Consider the following 20,647-nt stretch of genomic DNA (forward strand, 5'->3'; position numbering starts at 1 on the left):
CAGTTCGTGTAAGTCTCTCCAGGCCTTTCTGAAATCATCCTGTTGGTCATTTCTTACAGAACAGTAATATTCCATAATATTCATATACCACAATTTATTCAGCCATTCTCCAACTGATGGACATCCATTCAGTTTCCAGTTTTTAGCCACTACAAAAAGGGCTGCCACAAACATTCGTGCACATACAGGTCCCTTTCCCTTCTTTATAATCTCTTTGGGATATAATCCCAGTAGTAACACTGCTGGATCAAAGGGTATGCACAGTTTGATAACTTTTCCAATAAATATTCTATAGATGCTATGGCTAAAAAATAAAAAAAGAATTTGGTGGCCAATGACTATTCTTTTGTAAATCAGCCTTTCTGCACTTAGGCAGGCTAGTCTTGTAGCCATCTTCCATGCTGAAGATCCAATGATGAAGACTGGATTCTTGAAGACAATCAAGTAAAAGCAAAGTTCCTCAGCCTTCTCTATGTCTCTCCCCAACAATTTTTCATTTGTTGAAGTTGAATCTTTGAATGCCAAGTTCAAACACTTCTCTATGGAGTCTTCCCTTCTCCTTTTCTCTCACCTCAGTTAATAATATCTTCCCAAGTCAGTCCTTACCTAGTTTTCTGTATTAAAGCTGTCTAATTCATTTAACATGGATTGTCATGTATTTTATTTATATATTTATGTATGTTGTTATATTCTTCTACCAGATTTTAGCTCCCTGAGGGTAATGACTGTATTTTATTTCGACTTTGTAAGTTCTTAAAACTGCATTCTTATATTCAGCATCATTTAGCAGATGTTGAATTGAAGTTCTGGCAAGTCCTACTAAGCTGGAAAGACTTCAGGTATAGGTACAATGCTGGCTTGTAGCTCTCTCTCCTGAAGATCTGCCTCTTTTGGATTTCAGAATTCTATTTAATGTCAATTTCATTATCTTTCAGCCTAGGCCTCTTCAATTTAATAAGTACTTATGGGGCAGGTAGGTGGTGCAGTGGATAGAGCACCAGGCCCAAAGTCAGGAGGACCTGAGTTCAAATTTGGTCTCAGACACTTAACACTTCCTAATTTTGTGACCCTGGGCAAGTCACTTAACCCCAATTGTCTCAGCCAAAAAAAAAAGTTTAGAAAAATAAAAAGAAGCATTTATTAACTACTTACTGTATGCAAGACACTTTCCCAAGATATACATCCAGATCCTACTTTCTGGGGCGAGAGGTGGGTAGGGAGCAAGGGAGGTTGGGCAAATAAAGCACTTTTGAGAATTTTAAGGGCAGGGCCTGGGATGGGGCAGAAGAAGAGAAAGGGAGTATTGAAAGGAAAGAATAATGATAATAATAATAGCCAACATTTATATAGGCCTGTGTACTGACACTAAGTACTTTTTTACAAAGCTCTCATTTGATCCTCACAACAACCTCAGAAGGTAGCTTGTGATGACCATGTTTAGCACCTAGAGTATATTAAAATCAGCCTGAGTCAGGATAAAGGAAAATCCTTGAGCTTTATTCTTTGCAGAGGTAAAGGGGAATGGCAATAGAAGTGAGAGCAATCGGGACAGGAATCTGGCCAGCAGTGCTTCTGCCTCTCTCACTCCACCCACCAAATCCTCTACACAATCTCCTATACAACATATCAAACTTGCACAGAGAGTAGGCGGGGCCATTCTTTCTCCAAGCATATATTAATAGAGTATTGTCCAATTGCTAATTAGCCTCAAGTTCTTGGGACCTCAGTGCAACAACTCAAGAGCTTCAGCCCATTACAGTAGCTGATGTTATTATCCCAATTTTACAGATGAAGAAACTGAAACAAATAGGTTAAGCCATTTGCCCAAGATCATATAGCTAGAAGGTATCTGAGGTTGGTTTGAACTTGGGTATTCCTGATTTCAGGCACTGAGATCTATACACTGTAACACCTAGCTGCCTGAGTAGAAGAGAAGCAGGATGAATAAGTAGGTGGGCTGGTGGGCTGGCAGATCACAGAAGGCCATGAATGCCAACTGATTGGATGTTTTCAGAGAGGGAAGTGTCAAAGATGACTGAGGTTTCTTTTTTGTTTTTATTTTTATCTAATAGCCTTTTATTTACAGGTTATATGTATGGGTAACTTTACAGCATTGACAATTGCCAAACCTCTTGTTCCAATTTTTCCCCTCCTTCCCCCCACCCCCTCCCCTAGATGGCAGGATGACCAGTAGATGTTAAATATATTAAAATATAATTTAGATACACAATAAGTATACATGACCAAACCGTTATTTTGCTGTACAAAAAGAATCGGACTCTGAAATATTGTACAATTAGCCTGTGAAGGAAATCCAAAATGCAGGTGGGCAAAAATATAGGGATTGGGAATTCAATGTAATGGTTTTTAGTCATCTCCCAGAATTCTTTTGCTGGGCGTAGCTGGTTCAGTTCATTACTGCTCCATTGGAACTGATTTGGTTTATCTCATTGCTGAGGATGGCCAGGTCCATCAGAATTGATCATCATATAGTATTGTTGTTGAAGTATATAATGATCTCCTGGCCCTGCTCGTTTCACTCAGCATCAGTTCGTGTAAGTCTCTCCAGGTCTTTCTGAAAGATGACCGAGGTTTCAATCCCAAATGACTGACAAGATGACAGTGCCCTCAAAAGAGATTTGTTGGAGGAAAAAGTTGGAGGGGCAGTTTTTGGGGAAGAGGGGTCGAGGAAGATGCTTATTTCAATTTTGGATATATAGATTTTGAAGTTTCAGCACATCTTGGTGAAGATATTCTGCAGTCAGTTGACCTAGATTTAGGAGGAAGTTGAAAGTGGAGGTATGATAATTGAAACCATGAGAGCAGAAGAGATTGTGTGTAGAAAGAAGAAACTAATAAGACCAAGGACAGAACTATAGGGGCATCCATATTTAAGGGGTGGAAGGATATTCTACTTTGTACTTTAAATATTTATTTCCTATAACTTTTATGCACATACGTTTTGAGGTTTTAGGATATTATTTTTCTTTCAGCAATCTTTTTTTATGTGTTGTTGATGCCATTTTCTTCTGCCTTATAAGATTGTTATCTCTATACCACCATCTTTGAATCTACTTTCTTCCCTAGGTGCTATTTTAGTTGTCAGACTGCTTATTTTCATTCATCTGTTAGAGTATCTGGATTTCAGAATCCTTGACAGGATCAATACTAAGAAAGCTAGCTTTTTGTTTTGTTTTTGTTTTAAAGACAGAAGGAGAGATGAAGAGATCTAGGAAAAGCACAAAGGTCTGCTGAGGTAATATTTTAAAATGATGTTAGTGCAGCCCAAAAAAAAAATTGTGGAGGGGGCCTAGAGAATAGGAACCATTGAAAAGAGTTCTTGTATAAGGAAGCCAGAAAGGCAAGAAGGAGGGGGGAGGAGGTGATGGAAAGGTAGCAATACCCAAGGCCTTAGAATTCTATTTGGGGGACTCTAAATAATTTTAAGAGGCAGGAGAGAGTAAACAACTGAGAGGAGGATAGCAAATACCCCCTTGGGACCTGGGTATCTTTAGATGTTGCAGTCTATACTAGAAATGAAATGAGAATCTTATGTACTGTATTGATTCAGATATACATATAATATTTTCACATATCTGATTTGTACAAAACCTTTGACCTCTAATTGTTTTCTGGTTGGTTTTCATTTGCACAGGTTCTAATGTTCCCAAAGTACAGTGTTTTGTTTATAGACAATGTTTAATAAATGCAATCAGTCATTCATTTAAGAAACAGGGCGAATGTATAATTTACAGTTTGTCTGCACTTGAATAGTATTTAATTGTCAGTAAGGCATTGAGACCTCTTTTTCTACATGGTTGGGGACTATTCTAGATTATGCCCACCTCACCTCTCCTCATACTCACACACTCAAGCAGTTTTCTTTCTCCTTCCCTACTTCCCTCCCTTCTTCACTTCTTCTTTTTCTTCTTCTTCTTCACTCTTTCTCTTCTCTTCAAATGTGTACATAGCAATATTTTTTATACAACAATTTTCTGTGCCTTCATTAATAGCATTTCCAGGTGAAAATAGTAGTCCTTCCAAAGCTTTAACAACAAAATACAAGTTTGGGCTGGTCCTACTAAGCTTGAATGGTTTTAAGTATAGATGCCTATCTCCCCATAGTTAAGTGGTCAGAAAATATGAACAGTTTTAAAAAGAATTTAAAACTATTAACAATCATATGAAAGAATATAATGGGTGACTAAAAATAAAAGAAATGTAAATCACAACAGTCTTTAGGTTTCACCTCACAATTGCAAATTAGCAACGATGACAAAAAAATAGGATGCTGATATTGAAGTAATTATAGGTAGATAAGACAATGGGGCATTAATGCTGGAGCTGTAAATCACTACAACCATTTTGGAAAGAAAGCAACCTGGAAACTATGCAGATAAAGTGACCAAAATGTCTGTGTCTTTTGATTCCAGAAATTCTGTTGTTAGGTTTATATCCCAAGGAGACCATTAATAAAGGAAAAAATCCCCAGATACCAAAATATTTCTAGCAACACTTTTCGTGATACTAAAAATATAATTGAAAATAAAGTTGGTGGCCACTAATTGGGAAAAGGCTAAACAAATTGTAATACATCAATATGATGGAATACTATTGTGCTGTAAGAAATGACAAATGTGATGAATACAGAGAAGCGTGGAAAGATGTAACTGAACTAATGCAGAGTGAAGTAATAGTAAAAAAAAAAAATTAGTAAACACAATGACTAAAGTAATGTAAATGGAAAGAACAGCACATAAAAAAATCAAAAGTGAATATTTCAAAAATATAAAAGCTAAGCATGACTGAAAAAATAGAAATAGAAAAAACATTCCCACCCTAACCTATGACAAGGGGGGGTGGTGTCCACAAGTTGCACATATTTTCAGACTTTTTTGCTGTGTTATTGTATTTTTTTTCCCCTCTCTTTAAAAATGTTTGTTATGTAAGATGGTACTCTGATATGGAGAGGGAGAGAGATGCTGGGAAAATCATGGTACTGTAAAAACAAAAGACATCCATAAAAACTTATTTTTTCAAAAAGTACCAGTTCACTTATGTGTCATCAGAAGATGGACAGCCTAGCTCATTTCAGAGCATCACCACCAATAGCTGGCTACCACATGCCTCTTTTTATGTATAGTAACTCATTAAGCTAACTTTATACTCGGAGTAAGGGGATTGAGATCTGTGAAGTGGGTGAATAACAAGATAATTGCTCTTTTTTGAAACACTGAAGCAATTTTTGTGCAGCTAACTTTTTCATTGTCTACTTACATTATTAATTTTGCTTCTGAGAAATCTAATTTTGAGGATATTCAGGAAGACCTATATTTGGACCAATACTGGGACTGATACTATATAAGTTATGCTCTTTCATGTTATAAAGTTTCACATTTATTGTTCTCTATCTTTGGAGATATAAGAATCAGGACAAGAAAAGATAGACTGGAAGAATCAGATTCGATAAAAATCTAGGAATGCTTTCACACAGCAGAGGTACTGATTACTACTTTTGCAGGTGGGAGATTTGCATGTGGGGAAATTTTCATTGCACTACTTTTAAAAGCTCCCCCAAACTTTAGTGCTAGTTTCCATGACTCAAAAAAACCAAAACACATTAATTGATTAAAAAAAAAAAAAAAAAGGAAAATAGCCTGTGCTCATTGCCACTGAATGAAACTGGAATGCAGCTAGATACTTTTTTTTTTCCTCATGAAGAATTTATTGAGTGTTTTCTTTGTGTCAGACACTATATAAAGAGCTTTACAAATATCTCATTTGTATAACACAACAAACCTACAGAGTAGGTGCTATTATTATTCCTATTTTATAATTTTAGGAACCTGAGGCATAAAGTAGATAAATGACTTGCCCAGGGTCTCACAGCAAGTAAGTGTCTGAGACTGGATTTGAATTTAACTCTTCCTGATACTGAGTCCAACATGTTGGCTGCAGATCTCAAAGTTCTTTAAGATAGTTGCCACACAAAAAAAGCTCAGAAATGTTAGATTTAATTAAAGTGTATTCCCCCAAATCACTCAATTCTTATAAACATAAAACTTTTTTTTTTTTTGGGGGGGGGGATTGTCCTTGGAGCAAAATAGATATAGGAATGGAAAGAATCATGCTATGATTGTTGTTGTTGTTTTTTGTTTGTTTTTTTAAGGAACAAAGAAAGGGAAAACCAGAAGAATTACATTGTCAGATTCCTTGAAAATGTTGACATGAGGCTTATTACTTTTGCTGTAAAACCCTGTTCCAGTTAGAGAGAGAAGAGATGACTCTGTTCCCAAGGGATGTGTACAGAGGCATCTTTGGGTTGTGTAGCAGAAATGCAGTGAACCTGTCTCAGTTATTAACTGAAAGCAGAAAAGGGGGAGAAGGGGGCTCAGGCTCAGTACTTCCAGTCCAAGGATGACAGGGGTTTGGTTGTGTTGTTATTCTGAAGTGATTGTACTGTTTTTGTTAATATGCAAAAAACCCTTTCTGATAGAGGAAAAATGAATAATGTGGTTATGTTATGAATCTTTCCCAGTGTTTAGAATTGTGATTTTGTTGGAGCAAATAAGTTAATGTTGAGAAGTTTAGCAGCCTAACTTGTGAGGTTTTTGTTTGATTTTATCTATGGGATCCTATTTAGGGTGAACTACAAGCCAAGTTGCTGTATTGAATTTTTTTTGGGTCATGTTTTTCTTTAAAAAAAAGTCAGGGGCCTCTTCTTTTCTACCCTCCCTCCACCCCCAAGATTCAGGTGCACAAGGAAAATAGCAATCCAAACCTCTTTGAAGTGAGTCATCCTTCCTGATGAGGCTGTCTACAGATCTGTGCTCCAAGCTGTGCACACAGGTCTGTTTGTTGTTCCATCAACAACAAATGTTGCCTTTCTTTTCCCCTACTCCCCACCCCCTTTCTAAGCTGAGTAGCTCTTTTCTCTCCTGGATGGATGGTAATAGTTTGCACCTGTTAGCTAGAAATCGGGGAAAACACTTCACAAACACAAAATAATCCTTCCAACAGCCCTTGAGGCTGGCTTAGCCATTTCACAAATGAGAAACTGTGATGGCTGTGAGGCAAAGTTACTGAATCAAGATTTCATGATGAGGAGATAATTTAGGGTCTAGTGATTAGGACCCAACTATTTTCTTTGATAACAAATCTTCTGTGTTATCTTAATTCCCAGTCAAGTGAAAGGGGAACACATTAGTAGAGTGAGTCAGAAGCCAGGGTAGTTTTCCAGTTCTACTTGTAGATTTATTTGTAGAATCATTCTGTGAACCCTGATTAGGCACTATATAAAGAGCTTTATATATATCTTATTTGTATCTCATTTTACACATGAGGAGCCTGTTTGCCTCAGGTGCCCCATGTGTAAAATGAACTGGAGAAGATGGCCAACCACTCCAGTAGGGTCATGAAGAATTGGTTATGACTGAAACAACTGAACAACACTTGCAGATGGGAAATTAGAATTTGAGTTATATTGTATCTTGGGATATGCCACGTTTTCTTCTAGATTTAGAATCTTTTCTATCCTGTACTAAACTTTGGAAATTCAAGAATTCATAGGATAGTAGCATTGGGAAGCCCTTGGAGAGCTAGTTCCAACTCTTATATAAATGATCTTGGTCCAGTGAACTCTTGATATCCTCTCTGGGAAATTATGTCTTTTGGAATCTTAAAATAAAAGGCATCTTTTATTTATAAACTTTGAAAGACATATGTTGTGCATCAAGATTGTTGTGTCTGTACTTCTTGAATATTGGTCAACTATGAAACATAGTAATGTTATAGTAATGGATGTAAGAAAAGTTGTGGTTCATTGCAGAGACTGTGGTACAGTTAGAACAAGCCATTCAGAATAAAATGAACTTTTTCTTTCTCCAGAAATATAATAGTAAATAAAATAGGCATCAGTTAAATGTTCTCTGAGATATTTCTCCAATTACCACAAGTCATCCAGGCTGGTATCTGAATTGGAAGTTGAATGAAAGACAGCTTGATGAAGCCAGGCGAGACTAAGATAAACTGCTTGTCCTCCTGAAGAATAAATATTTCAGATAAAGTCAACCCATGATAGTCCAGCCAAACAGCTATTGATTGCTAAAAGCCTGAACTTAAAGTCTAATGAATATTCCAGTGTTCACTTCTCTGCAGGTTGCCTAAATGGTGATCAATATACAATTACTGTCCCTTTAAATGTTCCTTATACTGCACTCTTGGAAAAGGACTTTGTTTTTCAAGTTTTCTTTTGGTAAATTTACGTAGGCCAGAGAATAAGAGAAACTTTACTAGATGGGTCTCTTTCATTTTAATGCATACAATAATTTTATGTTATTCATGGAGTGGTTTGAATGCATGGTGTACTTGTAACTGAAAATACCCTCTTTTGTAACAGGCAGGTCACACAAGAGAACAAGAAGGACAATGGGCATAGAGCATCCCTCTTTCTAAATTTCCGTTCACATGATTGTCTTCTTACATGTAATAATAACCTGAGAGAAATGATAGTATTTTGGCTCATATCAAATTAAATGTTAAATTAGTTGCCCATGCAATGTGTATAGGTATTGTGGATAGAACATTGGATTTACAATCAGGAAGACTTCTCTTTATGAGTTAAAGTCGGACCCCAGACATTTCCTAGCTGTGTGACCCTGGGTGAGTCACTTAACCCTGTTTGCCTCAGTTTCCTCATCTGTAAAATGAGCTGGAGAAGGAAATAGGGAACCACTCTAGTGTCTTTGCCAGCAAGAAGACCCCAGATAAAGTCATGAAGAATTGGATACATCTGAAACAACTGAACAGTTGCAGATGGGAAGTTAGAATTTTAGTTATGTTGCATCTTGGAACATGCCACATTTTCTTCTAGATTCAGAACCTTGTCTATCCTGTATTAAACTTTTGAAACTCAACAGTTCATAGGATAGTAGCACTGGGAAGCCCTTGGAGATCTTCTAGTTCAACTGCCATATAACATTTTATGTGGGTGAAGTCACTTACCCAATGTCACACGTGTACTTTGTGGCAAATCTTAGTTTAAGATTACATTCTGTTGATGGGATTATAAGGGTGTTGGTTGATCATTTTAATCAATCCATTTTGAATTAATAAGGGAGAGTTGGAAAGGTTATTTTTTAAATGTGGTCAACTGCTATGCTTTGTTTGTGAGAGGTCACAAACTGTCTTGTTGTCTTGCCTTCTAAGACAGAATGCTCTGCTGGATGAATCATTATCCTGGCCAAGTTTGTCAGCCCTCATATGTTGAAAAAAGCAGTTCTGGAGATGTTAATGAGTCTCAGCTTTCTCACCTGTAAAATGTGATTATAGTAACTTTTTTTGTGTGGGGCTATTGCAAAGAACTAATGAAATATTTGTAAGCTTGGAAACTATAACATGCAACATCAATATTATTGTAAGAGACTACACCCTAAAGGTAATTCTTCCTTAACTGAGTTTTCTCTATGACTATTTTGGCTCCTAGTGTGAAATATTACTGTCATTTAACATTTCATTATATACTTTAGTATTTGGATGGATTGGCAATTTCCTGGATGTCAGAACTTGCTGTAGTAGTACATACAGATCATCATCTAACCCTGCCTTCTTAAGCTGTGCAGCTTTTGTCCTTGGATCCACTCTGCCAGGGAACTTGTTTTCTATCTCTTGATGTTGTGTGGGTGCTGTGGAGTGTGCATGTGTCTCTCAGTTACTCCTCCCTTAGGCCACTTCTAGTTCACCTTCTTTTGCTTTTCAGATTTCTGACATCTTTTTCTTTACTTCCTTTGTATAGTTTTTTGTTTGGTAAAGTACTCCACCGATACCATTGCCTGTTGAATGGCTCTCAACTTAATGCTTCAGAGATGGAACAACACTTTTCAGTCACCCTCTTCTGGGTCTCTGAAAGGTCAAATGATTTCTAGAATCATTCTGCCCTTTTAGGCAGCTCACACTTTCAGTAGAGGATGAGGTAAAAGCCTTCCTTTGGGCACTTTTGTATAGTCTCTTTAGATTGATTACTTTTTTCTTGTCTTACAAAAATCTTTTCTTTTTCTAGAGAAAAGAAGATCTCTCGAAGTAGTGCCCTGAAAGTATTGGATCATGCTATGATTGGACCTGAGGGTACTGACAACTGCCATAAGTTTGTTGACATTTTAGGTTTGCGAACTATCTTCCCTCTCTTCATGAAATCTCCCAAGAAAATCAAGAAAGTAGGAACTACAGAAAAGGAACATGAAGGTAAGATCAGCCCAGGAACTTAAGAAAATAGGATGGAAAATATAACATTCTTAAAAATAGGAACTTTTTAATCTTGTCTTATATACAGTACCTGTCTAACACAATGCCTTAGAACTTAGTAAATGCTTGTTGAATTGATTTGGTTGAATCTGAGTTTTAAAAACAAATCCTTTCATTTAAGTGAAGGAAAATTGACAGAGAAACAGCCTGATTTTGGATTACCTCTTCAATGTGTGTGAAAATCCACCTTGTAGCATGATGCAGCCCCTGGAATAGTACAGCACCTCTCTGTGCCTCAGTTTTCTTACTTGTGAAATTAAGTTAAGACTAGATATGTTGACTACAGGTAACAACTGTTTCACACTTGCATGAGTCCTAGGGGCTTTCCTTGTGGCTTGTTAATGAATCTGTCTGGGAGTTTTGTTTTCTTCACTATAATTTGCAGCTGGGTGTCTCTCTGATGGAAGACCCTTTTGAAAAGAATTATGAGGCGGTAACAAATGTCATTTCCAAAGTGATACTTTCATGGATTTCTGCATTAAACTATGATTCAACTAACATCAGGAATTGCAGGAATAAACTATTTATAGCCCAAGTTCTCCTTTTTATGTTTCTCCTCCCCAGTGGACATACTCCTTGCAAAATACTTCCATGAATTGCAGTTGTGCTCTGAGACACCATAACCAGAGTAGTTACTGTAAGGCCAGTTCCCTTCTGCCACAATCTGGAGGGATGTGAATTTATAAGCAATGGCAGTGGTATTTGAGGCTTAGGCCAAGTACTTCTTTAGGGGATATAGGTTATTGGTACAGAATTGTAAGATGGAAGGAATTGGAAGATAAGTAATCATAGGATTTTTAAAGATAGAATAAACCTAGGCATAATCTAATCCAATTTTATTACTTAACAGAGAAGGACACTGAAATTGGGCCAGTTTTATTGAGTTACCCTGGATCATATAATTAAGAAATGGCAGAATCAGATTTTGGACCCAGATCTTCTTGACCCCCTAAATAAACTGAATGAATGGACTTGATCAGAGATTTCAGACTTTGAGGTGTAGCCTAAACCGTATTAAAATGTAATTGGGTAATACTTTAAAAAGTAAAAGTACAAAAAATTAGGTAAGATTACATTTTAAAACTAAGTCAATATGCAGCCTAGAGGGATCCTATTGTGTGGGTGTTATTGTTGTTTTGCTTTTGACACTATTGGACCATCGTCTGAAGTCCTTTCTATTTTTCCTTTTATGATCCTATGACTAGAGAATCTCTAAAGCTCTCTCAGGTTCAGAATCCTCTGGTCATTACTATCTAGAAAGGTCAGGAAGGGCTGCACATATTTATTTAGGTAAACCTTAAAAAGATGGTAAGCATTTTTAATTGGGAAGGATATGGACAAGTTCGGGGCAAGAGTTGTTTTGTGATCAAGGCCACAGAAGTAGGGAATGGAGAGATATGTTTGTTCAACAAATAGTGAATTTGACTGGAATATAGACCATGTAAAGAAGGAATGTTAGGGAAGCAGATATTAGAGCCAGATTGTGAAGAGGATTTTCAGATTTATTCACACCAGTAGAAAGGGGTCAGGATCTCTGCACACTACTTTTAAAAGGTTGCTGTGTCTTGATCTGTGTCATACTTGGATGACCAGCTTTTAGGGAATTAGTGTTGATACTAAAACTTGACTGAAAATAATTTAATCACTGATAATTCATAAAGGCCTTCAAGATAACATAGTACCTCAGAATTGTCATTTTAGACATCATTTACTGTAAATGTTAAAATTTATGATTGAAGAGAGAACCCCAAAACTCTGAAAAATCCTTAAAGGAGATTCTTCTTCAACTCTGTCTCAATGAGGGGACTCCACCCCAAGCATAGTTTCATCTTTGTTATCTGGGTGGGAACGGCTTAGTTCCAAAACCTATTGAATTCAATTCAAATTCTAAACCTAGCTGAAACCCAGCAACCCACCCATGAGCCCCCTTCAGCTTGTAGCCAAAACCCCCTATTATAAAAGAGCCAAACTAAAACCCTCTCTTTGCAGAGGTTCCAAATATGCCGGCTATGCCATGCTTGGCATCCCAAGGAGACTCTGTCCACTGGAATTCATTTTCCAATGCCCCTTCTCTTTACTCTCACCTATTTCCTTAACTAGACTAGACTTTAACCTTACTTCCAATCCCCATAATAAACCTCTTTTATCAATCTAGGTTTTCAGGTCTTCAAATTCCTTTACAGGGGACTCTTGCGCTGCCAGAAAGGAATCCCAGAACTCCCTACTCTTGCGCCACTAGACCTCCTTTAAACCTTATTTAATTCCCTGACCACCAGTAACCCTAATTTCATTTGGGTACCCCAAATCTAAATCTCATCATGATGAGTTGAATTGTCACTGAATCTCTGATATTCCCTGAAAGTGTCTTTTTAAAGAAAAATCTCATATCAGATGTTTATTTTTTTGTATTTTTGTCATAGAATATGGAGGGAAAAAAGTTTGAGGTATTTGTGTTTTCTCAATAATTTGGATTCTGGGTAAACTGAAATTTACTATGTTGAGAATGTAACATTGTCTCTTTTTTAGTTTTAGTTTTTAGTTAAAATTCTTAGTACTTGATGTCCTTCAATTCAGTGAGCATATTTAAAAGCACCTACTATATTCTAAGTTTAGGTGCCTAGGAATACAAAGACACAAATTTGGGAAACAGTCACTGCTCTCAGAGAACTTATGTTCTAGATCTTCATGACTTTTTTATCCAAAGCACTATGCTTTCCATTAGTTCTCTTTTAATTAGGTCAGTTTTTGCTTTTGCTTTTGTCTAAGATTGTGATTAGCCGAAGCATAATAGATTTTAGCATCCTGGGCACACACCCCCCCCTTTTTTTTTTTTTTTTTTTTTTTGCACTGAGGCAATTGGGGTTAAGTGAACTTGCCCAGGATCAAACAGCTAGGAAGTGTTACTTGTCTGAGATCAGGTTTGAACTCAGGTCCTCCTGACTTCAGGGCTGGTGCTCTATCCACTGCACTACCCTAGCCCCTTTTTCTTTTAGCCTTTTAGCCCCTTGCTTTAACCCCTTCTTTTAATTTTGTATTTTTTTCCAACATGTCTCTTGTGAACAATATATTGTTGGATTCTGATTTTTATCTATTCTGTTGTCTTTTGTTTTATGAATGAGTTTATCCTATTTACATTCACAGCTATGATTACTAACAGTGTATTTCTTACCGTCCTATTGTCTTTTACTTATCCTTCTCTTTTTTACTCTGTTTTCTCTTTATAAGTTGATTTGGCTTTTCATCACTGTCTCTTTTAATCATCCTTTTCTTTTATCTCCCTGCCTCTTTCTCTAAGACGCTTCCTCTCTATTGCATTGCATTTTCTCTCCTCAAACTAATTCAGATGAGAGTAAGATTTGAATGTTGCCTACTTCCTTTAGGGATCCCCGTTATCCCTTCCATGTAAAAACTTTTCCTTGCACACCTCTTATGTGAGTTAACTTTCTGCTGTCTTCCTTTTCCAAGTGCATTCTCTTTCCATTCTTCTTTTGAGATCATGTCCACATAGTAAAACTCTCTCATATCTACATTCTCCATTTAAGTGGACTCTTTCAAACTCCTGTAATGATAATGTTCTTATAGTTTATATATATCATCTTCCTATGTGGGAATGAAAATAATTTAACCTTGTTAAAACTCTTGTTTATGTTCTTTTTTGTCTTCTTGATGAATGTCATTCTATTCAGCTCTGATCTTTTCATCAGGAATTCCTTTATTTCATTAAGTGTAATTTTTCCCTGATAGAATTATGCTCAATTTTGCTGGGTAGACTTTTTTGCCTTCTGGAAAATCATATTCTAAGTTTTCTGTTCCTTTGTAGAAATAGTTGCTAAATCTTGTGTGATATTGACTGGATTTGCATGGTATTTGAATTCTTTCTTTCCTGATGCAATTTTTCTATGTAATTTCTTGAAATTTGATTTCTAGGATTTTTTTGGGGGGAGGGTAATATCTTTCAAGTGGTCAGTAATTTTAAATTATCTCTCAATCTGTTTTCTAGATCAGTAGTTTTTCTGATGAGATATTTCATACTTCTTTTTTTTCATTCTTTTTATTTTTCTTGCTTCTTGATGTCTCATGAAATCATTTGCTTCCACTTAATCAATTCTAATTCTGAAGGAGTTATTTTTTTCAGCAAAGCTTTGTACTTTTTTTTACAATTTGGCCAATTTTGATTTTTAAGGAGTTATTTTCTTTAATATTCTTTGGGCCTCCTTTACTGATTTATTATTTCTCTTTATAATTTTCTTCCATAGCTCTCATTTCTTTTTCAAGTTTAATTCTCGACCATTCTTAATTTGACTTAATTTTTTTTTCTCTTTAATAACCTCTTTAGCTCTTCTAAGAATTCTTGTAAGGCTTGTGTTAAGTTTGCATTTTTTTCCTTTGGGCTTTGCTTATAGATGTTTTCAAGGCATTGTTTTCTAAGATTGTATCTTCATATTCCCTGTTACCCTAGAATCTATTTATGATCAGGATCCTTTTTTTTTTTCTTCTTGTTTATTCGTATTTCTAGCCCGTTTCTTAACTTTGGACTTTATGTTGGAGTTGGGCTCTGCTCACTTCTGCAGGAAACAACTAACCTTAGCTTCTGTATCTTGAACTGGGGCCTTGGAGACTTTTGGTGTTTCCAAAGTGATGTGATATAGGGAAAAGCTTAGTCAAGGACCTTCCTGATCGATACTCTGGTCTTTAGCCAGTTTGGATCCCTGCTCCCTCATGATCATAACTGCTTTTTTCTGCTCAGGAACTGTGACTTGGGTCTGGGTAACAAGCTAGGTAGCTGCCAAATGGTGCCTGATCTTGCACCCAAAGTTAGACAGGAATCCTTGGGATTACCTTTTGAACCAAGTATTTAGTCTTTTTATTGTTTCTGTGCATTAAATGTCTGATACTCAAGCTGCTGCTGCATCTCCAACCTCTTAAGGCCTACCACTGATTTAGGAGAGGTTTTTTGAAAAAAATTTGTAATTGTGATCCTTTGCTTTGCCTTCTTGAAACTCCATTCCCCACCATTAATTCTCATTAGTGTTTATTAGAATTGTTGCTTAAAGAAACTTTTGTATCTTCCATAAGTAACTTCCAGAATATGAGAACTGTCTTTATGCAATTTGCTTTTGTCATTTACCAATTTTTTAACCTGTCTAGGCCAGTAATAGCCAAAATCTGATGGGGGAGGAAAAGAATATGTGATAGTGATTCTCCTCAGCTGTTATCTTCCATGACTATATTTATGGTAAAGTAGAATTCCCAAAGAAGGCAGAAAATGTGGAAGGTAGAGAAGGAGAATTACACCTAGTAACTCTCTGAGAAACAGGCAGTCCGTAAGTAAAGGCAATATCTTGGTCAGCTCTGCTTTAGTCTAAGAGTTGGGCTTTTATTCTGAATGGTATTGAGACAAGTGTGAAGAACAGAAATCTCCAACAGGATCTTATTTTGTATGAGAAGGGGAAAAGTGACAGATTCATTGAGCAGCTGTTTTCCTGCTGAAAAATGTGTCAGTGTGGTATGCTGGTAACAGTACATTTGCTTTAGAGCACCCGCATTAGAAATTGGATAACATTATATTAGTGAGGGCAATAGCTTGGTTAGACAGTCCCTGCAAGGCATGTTTGGGCTCTGATAGCTCTTGAGGATGAGTTGTGAATCTTGAATACCACAGAAAAGAGTAGGGCTGTTGCTGGATTGCTCTGGACTGCACTGGCCAAGCTGTTGACCAGGCATGAGAGTAAATAAGGGTTACACAAATATCTCTTTAGCTACTCCTCTTTTCAATAAAACTATAGTTTTGTGAACCTTAGAGGAAGTTTTTCACTACTCTGACTAAACCTTATTAATCTGAACTAGGTTCAGTCCTGTGGAATTCACCAGACACTTACTTTATACCTGCTGAATGCCAAGTATTATATTGTAGGTAAGAGCATTTTACAGTAATATTATTTTGATAACTCATCTCTTCATCAAGAGTGATAGATAGGAAATCAATTTTCTTATCTACTAACTTTTAGGTCCTCCTTTTCAAAGCCACCTGAAGTCCTTCCTTACACATTGCTCTTGGCTTCTGCCATACTCATTCCTTAAGAATGTTCTGAAAATAGTGTGTTATTTTAGAGTAAAAATGAATAGTGGTTCTGAAAGTAGAAAGGCAGTTTGTAGAAAGAGAAAACTTGTGGTAGATTGTGGCACATTTGAAGGGGAAGAGAAAAAAAGATAGCCTACATTACACAGAATTGTATGATGGAATCCCTGTTTTGGGAGATGGTTGTAGGAAAAATGGTTGAAATTTAAATCCATTCAAGTTTGCATAATAAAATCGTTAGAAATAGATCAGGGGAGGCACTTTGCTTGGGGATGGGTCAGGGAGAAATAATTTGCTCTTGGAGATTGTATTATGATTGATTACTTCCTTGGTTTTATAAAGAAGAGCAAAATATATTGTCTCCTTGGTGTTAACTACTTCAGAATAGGAGGGAAGGAAAGAGATGGAATCCAGAAATGGTATTTGACCTTTATTTCTTGTCTCTCCTAAAAAAAAAAAATTTCTTATTAAAATAAGTCCAATTTTCCTTGTATTGCTTCATTAGGTAGGTGAATTATTGAGCTTGTAGCAGTTCAAGTTAATTGAGCTGTTTTAACATGGTTTCCCTGGAGGCTGTTAAGAGCTTTAATTCTCTGAGTGACAAAGCTAGAAGGGTATGCAAAGTGCACAAGCGTGCATTACATGCACCCTTTATGGTGTTGAAATTCCCACCAGAAGCATGATCATAGTAGGTTCTCACTCTAAAGGTTTAATGGCTACTGTCTTCAAAGAACTTTTATGTGGTAGTTCTGGTTACTGGGTCTCGAAGAGAATGATGCCTCTTGAGTTGGTCGGACACCAAATTGTGTTTGGGACTGACCAGTCCCAACAGTCTCCTTCCTCCCCCCTACACACACACACACACACACACACACACACACACACACACACATATACACACACCACCGGAACACAGAGCAAAAACTCTTTCTATGTTTTTCCAAGCAGGAAAGAAAAGAAGAAAGGATATAGGTTATTGAGTTTTTGAACTCCAGAAGTAGTATTTTATTAGAAACTTAGAAACATTTGTAGGGCCTAGTGCTATGTAGAAAGTTGTTGATCCTTTGTACTTCATCTGTGTCTGATCTGTCCAGTTTGAGCTCAGAAGACCCTCTTATAGGTCTGAAACAAATGATTTGAACATTTGGAATGGAGCTATCTCTAGATGTGCACATCTCATGTTTTCTAGTGGATGGTGCAGGATGTTTTGATTTATACACGAATTGGATTTAAGTGAGGCAGATTTGAGCAAAGTTGTCAGCCTCTCTCTTCCAGAGTCCAGTGGTGAGACAAAAGTTAAGATGACTGGCAGTGGTCTGGGATATAGTGGTTGATTGTGGCATCTTTGATCTCTGACTAAGTTCTAAACAGGGAGACGACCCGTTCTGCAGGGGGACATTTTCATGTGGTTGGGATAGAATCCCCCTTAACTCACTGATAGATTTGAGACCCTTTAGGTACCCTCAACCTGGTATAGCTCATTCGACAAGATGGTTTTACCAGGGTATGGCCATGGGCTACAACTTTTTGGAGACACAGGTAAAAGTTGGATGATAGCAGGACACCAAAGGTGAATGAACAGCCTGAAGAGAGCTTAGTAATCCCTTGTTCTTCTTGAACACAGGGATGTTATGATTGTATGGTCACTGAAAACATAAACTCAGAAGTGAATATTTCCAGTAAATCTATAAGCAAAGCCTAAAAATACATAATTGGCAAAAATTCAATCAGATTTCCTAGATAAGATGAAATAAGTAATCATGTGATATCTGAAAGAAGACCCAGGAATCCTGCCCAGAGAAAGTTTTACTGATTAGAAGAACCAGGCATGTATAATAAAAGCAACTCAAAAACACTTAAATATCACAAATGTGAAATGATGTTATCAAATTAATGACTCGGGTGCAGTGGAAGAAGACAGAATAAAGGAGTTCTCAGAGTGGCTTTAAGTAAAAGACTTATTGGAGGAGATAAAATAATGATCTGGATCGATCAGTTTCCATATCAGACTTTTGGTTCTCCATTCCACTTAAAAAAAACAATTTGCCTCCACTCATCCACATTGCAGGAGCAATCAATGAAAAAGAGGCCCTGGAGTAGGAATTGAAAGACTTGAATTCTAGGGCCATCTCTTCCATTTGCTGAGTGTGGGGGAACAATTGTTTCACATTATTTTTTTCACATATAAAATAAGAATAATAACATACTGTTTACTTAAAGTCTGTTGTAAAGATGAAATGAGATCATATTTGTGTGTGAAAGGACTCAGGAAAATATAAAATGCTCTTTGAGTTACTGTTATTGTTGATGGGTATCTTCCAACACTGGTTATCTGAATGTCATCCAAAGCATCTATATTGTTGTTGTCAGTCACCTTGTTACTCTGCTAGCATTTATTGAATGTCCACATTATGCCAGGCTCTGTGCTTAAGTGCTAATATTTTGTTATCTATTTTTACCACAAGATCTAATTCCTTCAGGTGACTGGAATGAAGTTTACCTAAGGAAGTTAATATAGATGACAAAAATTGGCTAATGTAACTAATGTATATTTAATAATAACATATATACATAGTCATAAACATAAGTGATAAGGTATGATCCCAGTCTTTTCCTTTTTGCCCTCTTATCTTAAAATTTAATAAATCAAAGCCAGGCTACTTCAAATAATAGTGAGTTGTTAAAGTGCTTTATTTTCCTGGTTTCCCAGGAAGGGATGTTGTTGTAATACAAAGAAATGATTATCCTTGTGTTTGTCATTTGTAGAATAGATATTTCATAGTTCTTTTCCCACAAATATTTCTCTAGCTGTAAGTAAGGGTCTTCCTTGATTAGTGAGGAGAACTTAGTATCTCCATCTTCATCATCAGTATACTCCTTTTTCATCCTCCCCAGCTCTTTGTACTTTATCTTACACAAAAACACCAGTGATGTTGGGGTTTTTTTTTTTTTTCTGTTCTTTTTTTCCCTAAACCTTCAAAATTACAGAGGAGATTTTGGTAATGGAAGCTGGAATAGTAAACTGTGGGAAGAATGAACGGTATTTAATTTTAAGAATAGCATTAAGCCATTTTACTAACAGGCACTTTATGTTAAACAAGGATTAAAATGTCTTGCTGTTGTTTTTGTTGCTATTTGAAAACCTTATAAATGAACAGTTTTCTGGATCAATTCTTTTTCCCCCCCTCCAGCTGGCTGTCTTATTTTTGACCTGGGATGATAGAAATACAAGGATACTAAAATGCACAGTGTGTTTGGATTTGGGGACTTTCTTCAAAATTCAGGCTAGAGGGAATGATTTTGAGCATCGCACATATGGTTTGCTAACTGGTTAAAGCCTTGGAAAGGATTAATCCTCATATATTTCCCAGGGAAAAAGTTATTTTTCACTGTTGTTTATTTCTCAATGAGGAAAACATTTCAGCAGAAGGACTATTTATTGTTAAGAAGACAGATGCTTTTTTTCAGGTTACTGCAGTCACTTTTTTTTTTTTTTTTTTTTTTTAAACTTTCCATAGTCGTAGAACAGCTGAGCTGGAAAAGACTTGAAAGATCATCTGGTCCCAGGTCATCACTTTGCAAAAAATGAAACCCCAGAAGCACTTTGTTCTTTGCTTATTGCACTTTCACATTCTGTCTTGTGATTTAGTCATTTGTGTGCATATTTTATGGGTCCCTATTAGTCTATAACTCTCAGAAGGCAAGGAACTGTGTTCTTTTCTTTGCATTCCCCATGTCTTCAGTTCCTTTCTTATGGTAGACAATTAATAAACATTTGTTGGATGAATAAATCAAATGACTTTTCCAGTCCATATGGACAACCCGGGCAGACATCTGTGGTAGAAGCCAGAGTCTCCAATTCTCATACCAAACATAAACACCTTGTGCTTATGAAGTTAGGCTAGGGACTATGATCTCATTAGGCCAGCAGGCCAATAAACTAAAAGACAATAGTAATCAAATAAAGGGCTATTTTTTAATCTTTAAGGGACTTAACTTTGACTTAATCACATACATTTAAACCTCACCGCTTGAATGGTGTCCCAAACCCCTTCATCTAATTTTAAAAAATTTCTTCCTACTGGCAGCTCACTCAAAGTTCACTTATTTGTATGCTTCACATGAGGAATCAACCAGGTTCCTCAGTCATTTCTTTGGGGCTAGTTTGATTATTTAAATATTTCAACTAGTGAAGCTTGATTCTTATTTTTGCTTTGGGAAGCTGTGTGGAAAGGCAAGGAAGGGAACACTACATATTTGTGGTTTCTC

At 36.6% G+C, this 20,647-nt stretch overlaps 1 protein-coding gene across 2 annotated transcripts in view; it reads left to right on the forward strand.

The window, feature by feature from the left end:
• The window catches only part of CTNNBL1 (catenin beta like 1), a 204,729-nt gene that overhangs the window by 114,447 nt on the left and 69,635 nt on the right, over nt 1–20,647 (forward strand). For both annotated transcript variants that reach the window (XM_031954059.1, XM_031954058.1), the window contains exon 11: nt 10,058–10,239. In XM_031954059.1, coding sequence (XP_031809919.1) covers nt 10,058–10,239 — 182 coding nt within the window. The remainder of the gene's footprint in view (nt 1–10,057; nt 10,240–20,647) is intronic.

This window comes from Sarcophilus harrisii, chromosome 2 (genome assembly GCF_902635505.1).
Source record: "Sarcophilus harrisii chromosome 2, mSarHar1.11, whole genome shotgun sequence".
NCBI lineage: Eukaryota > Metazoa > Chordata > Mammalia > Dasyuromorphia > Dasyuridae > Sarcophilus > Sarcophilus harrisii.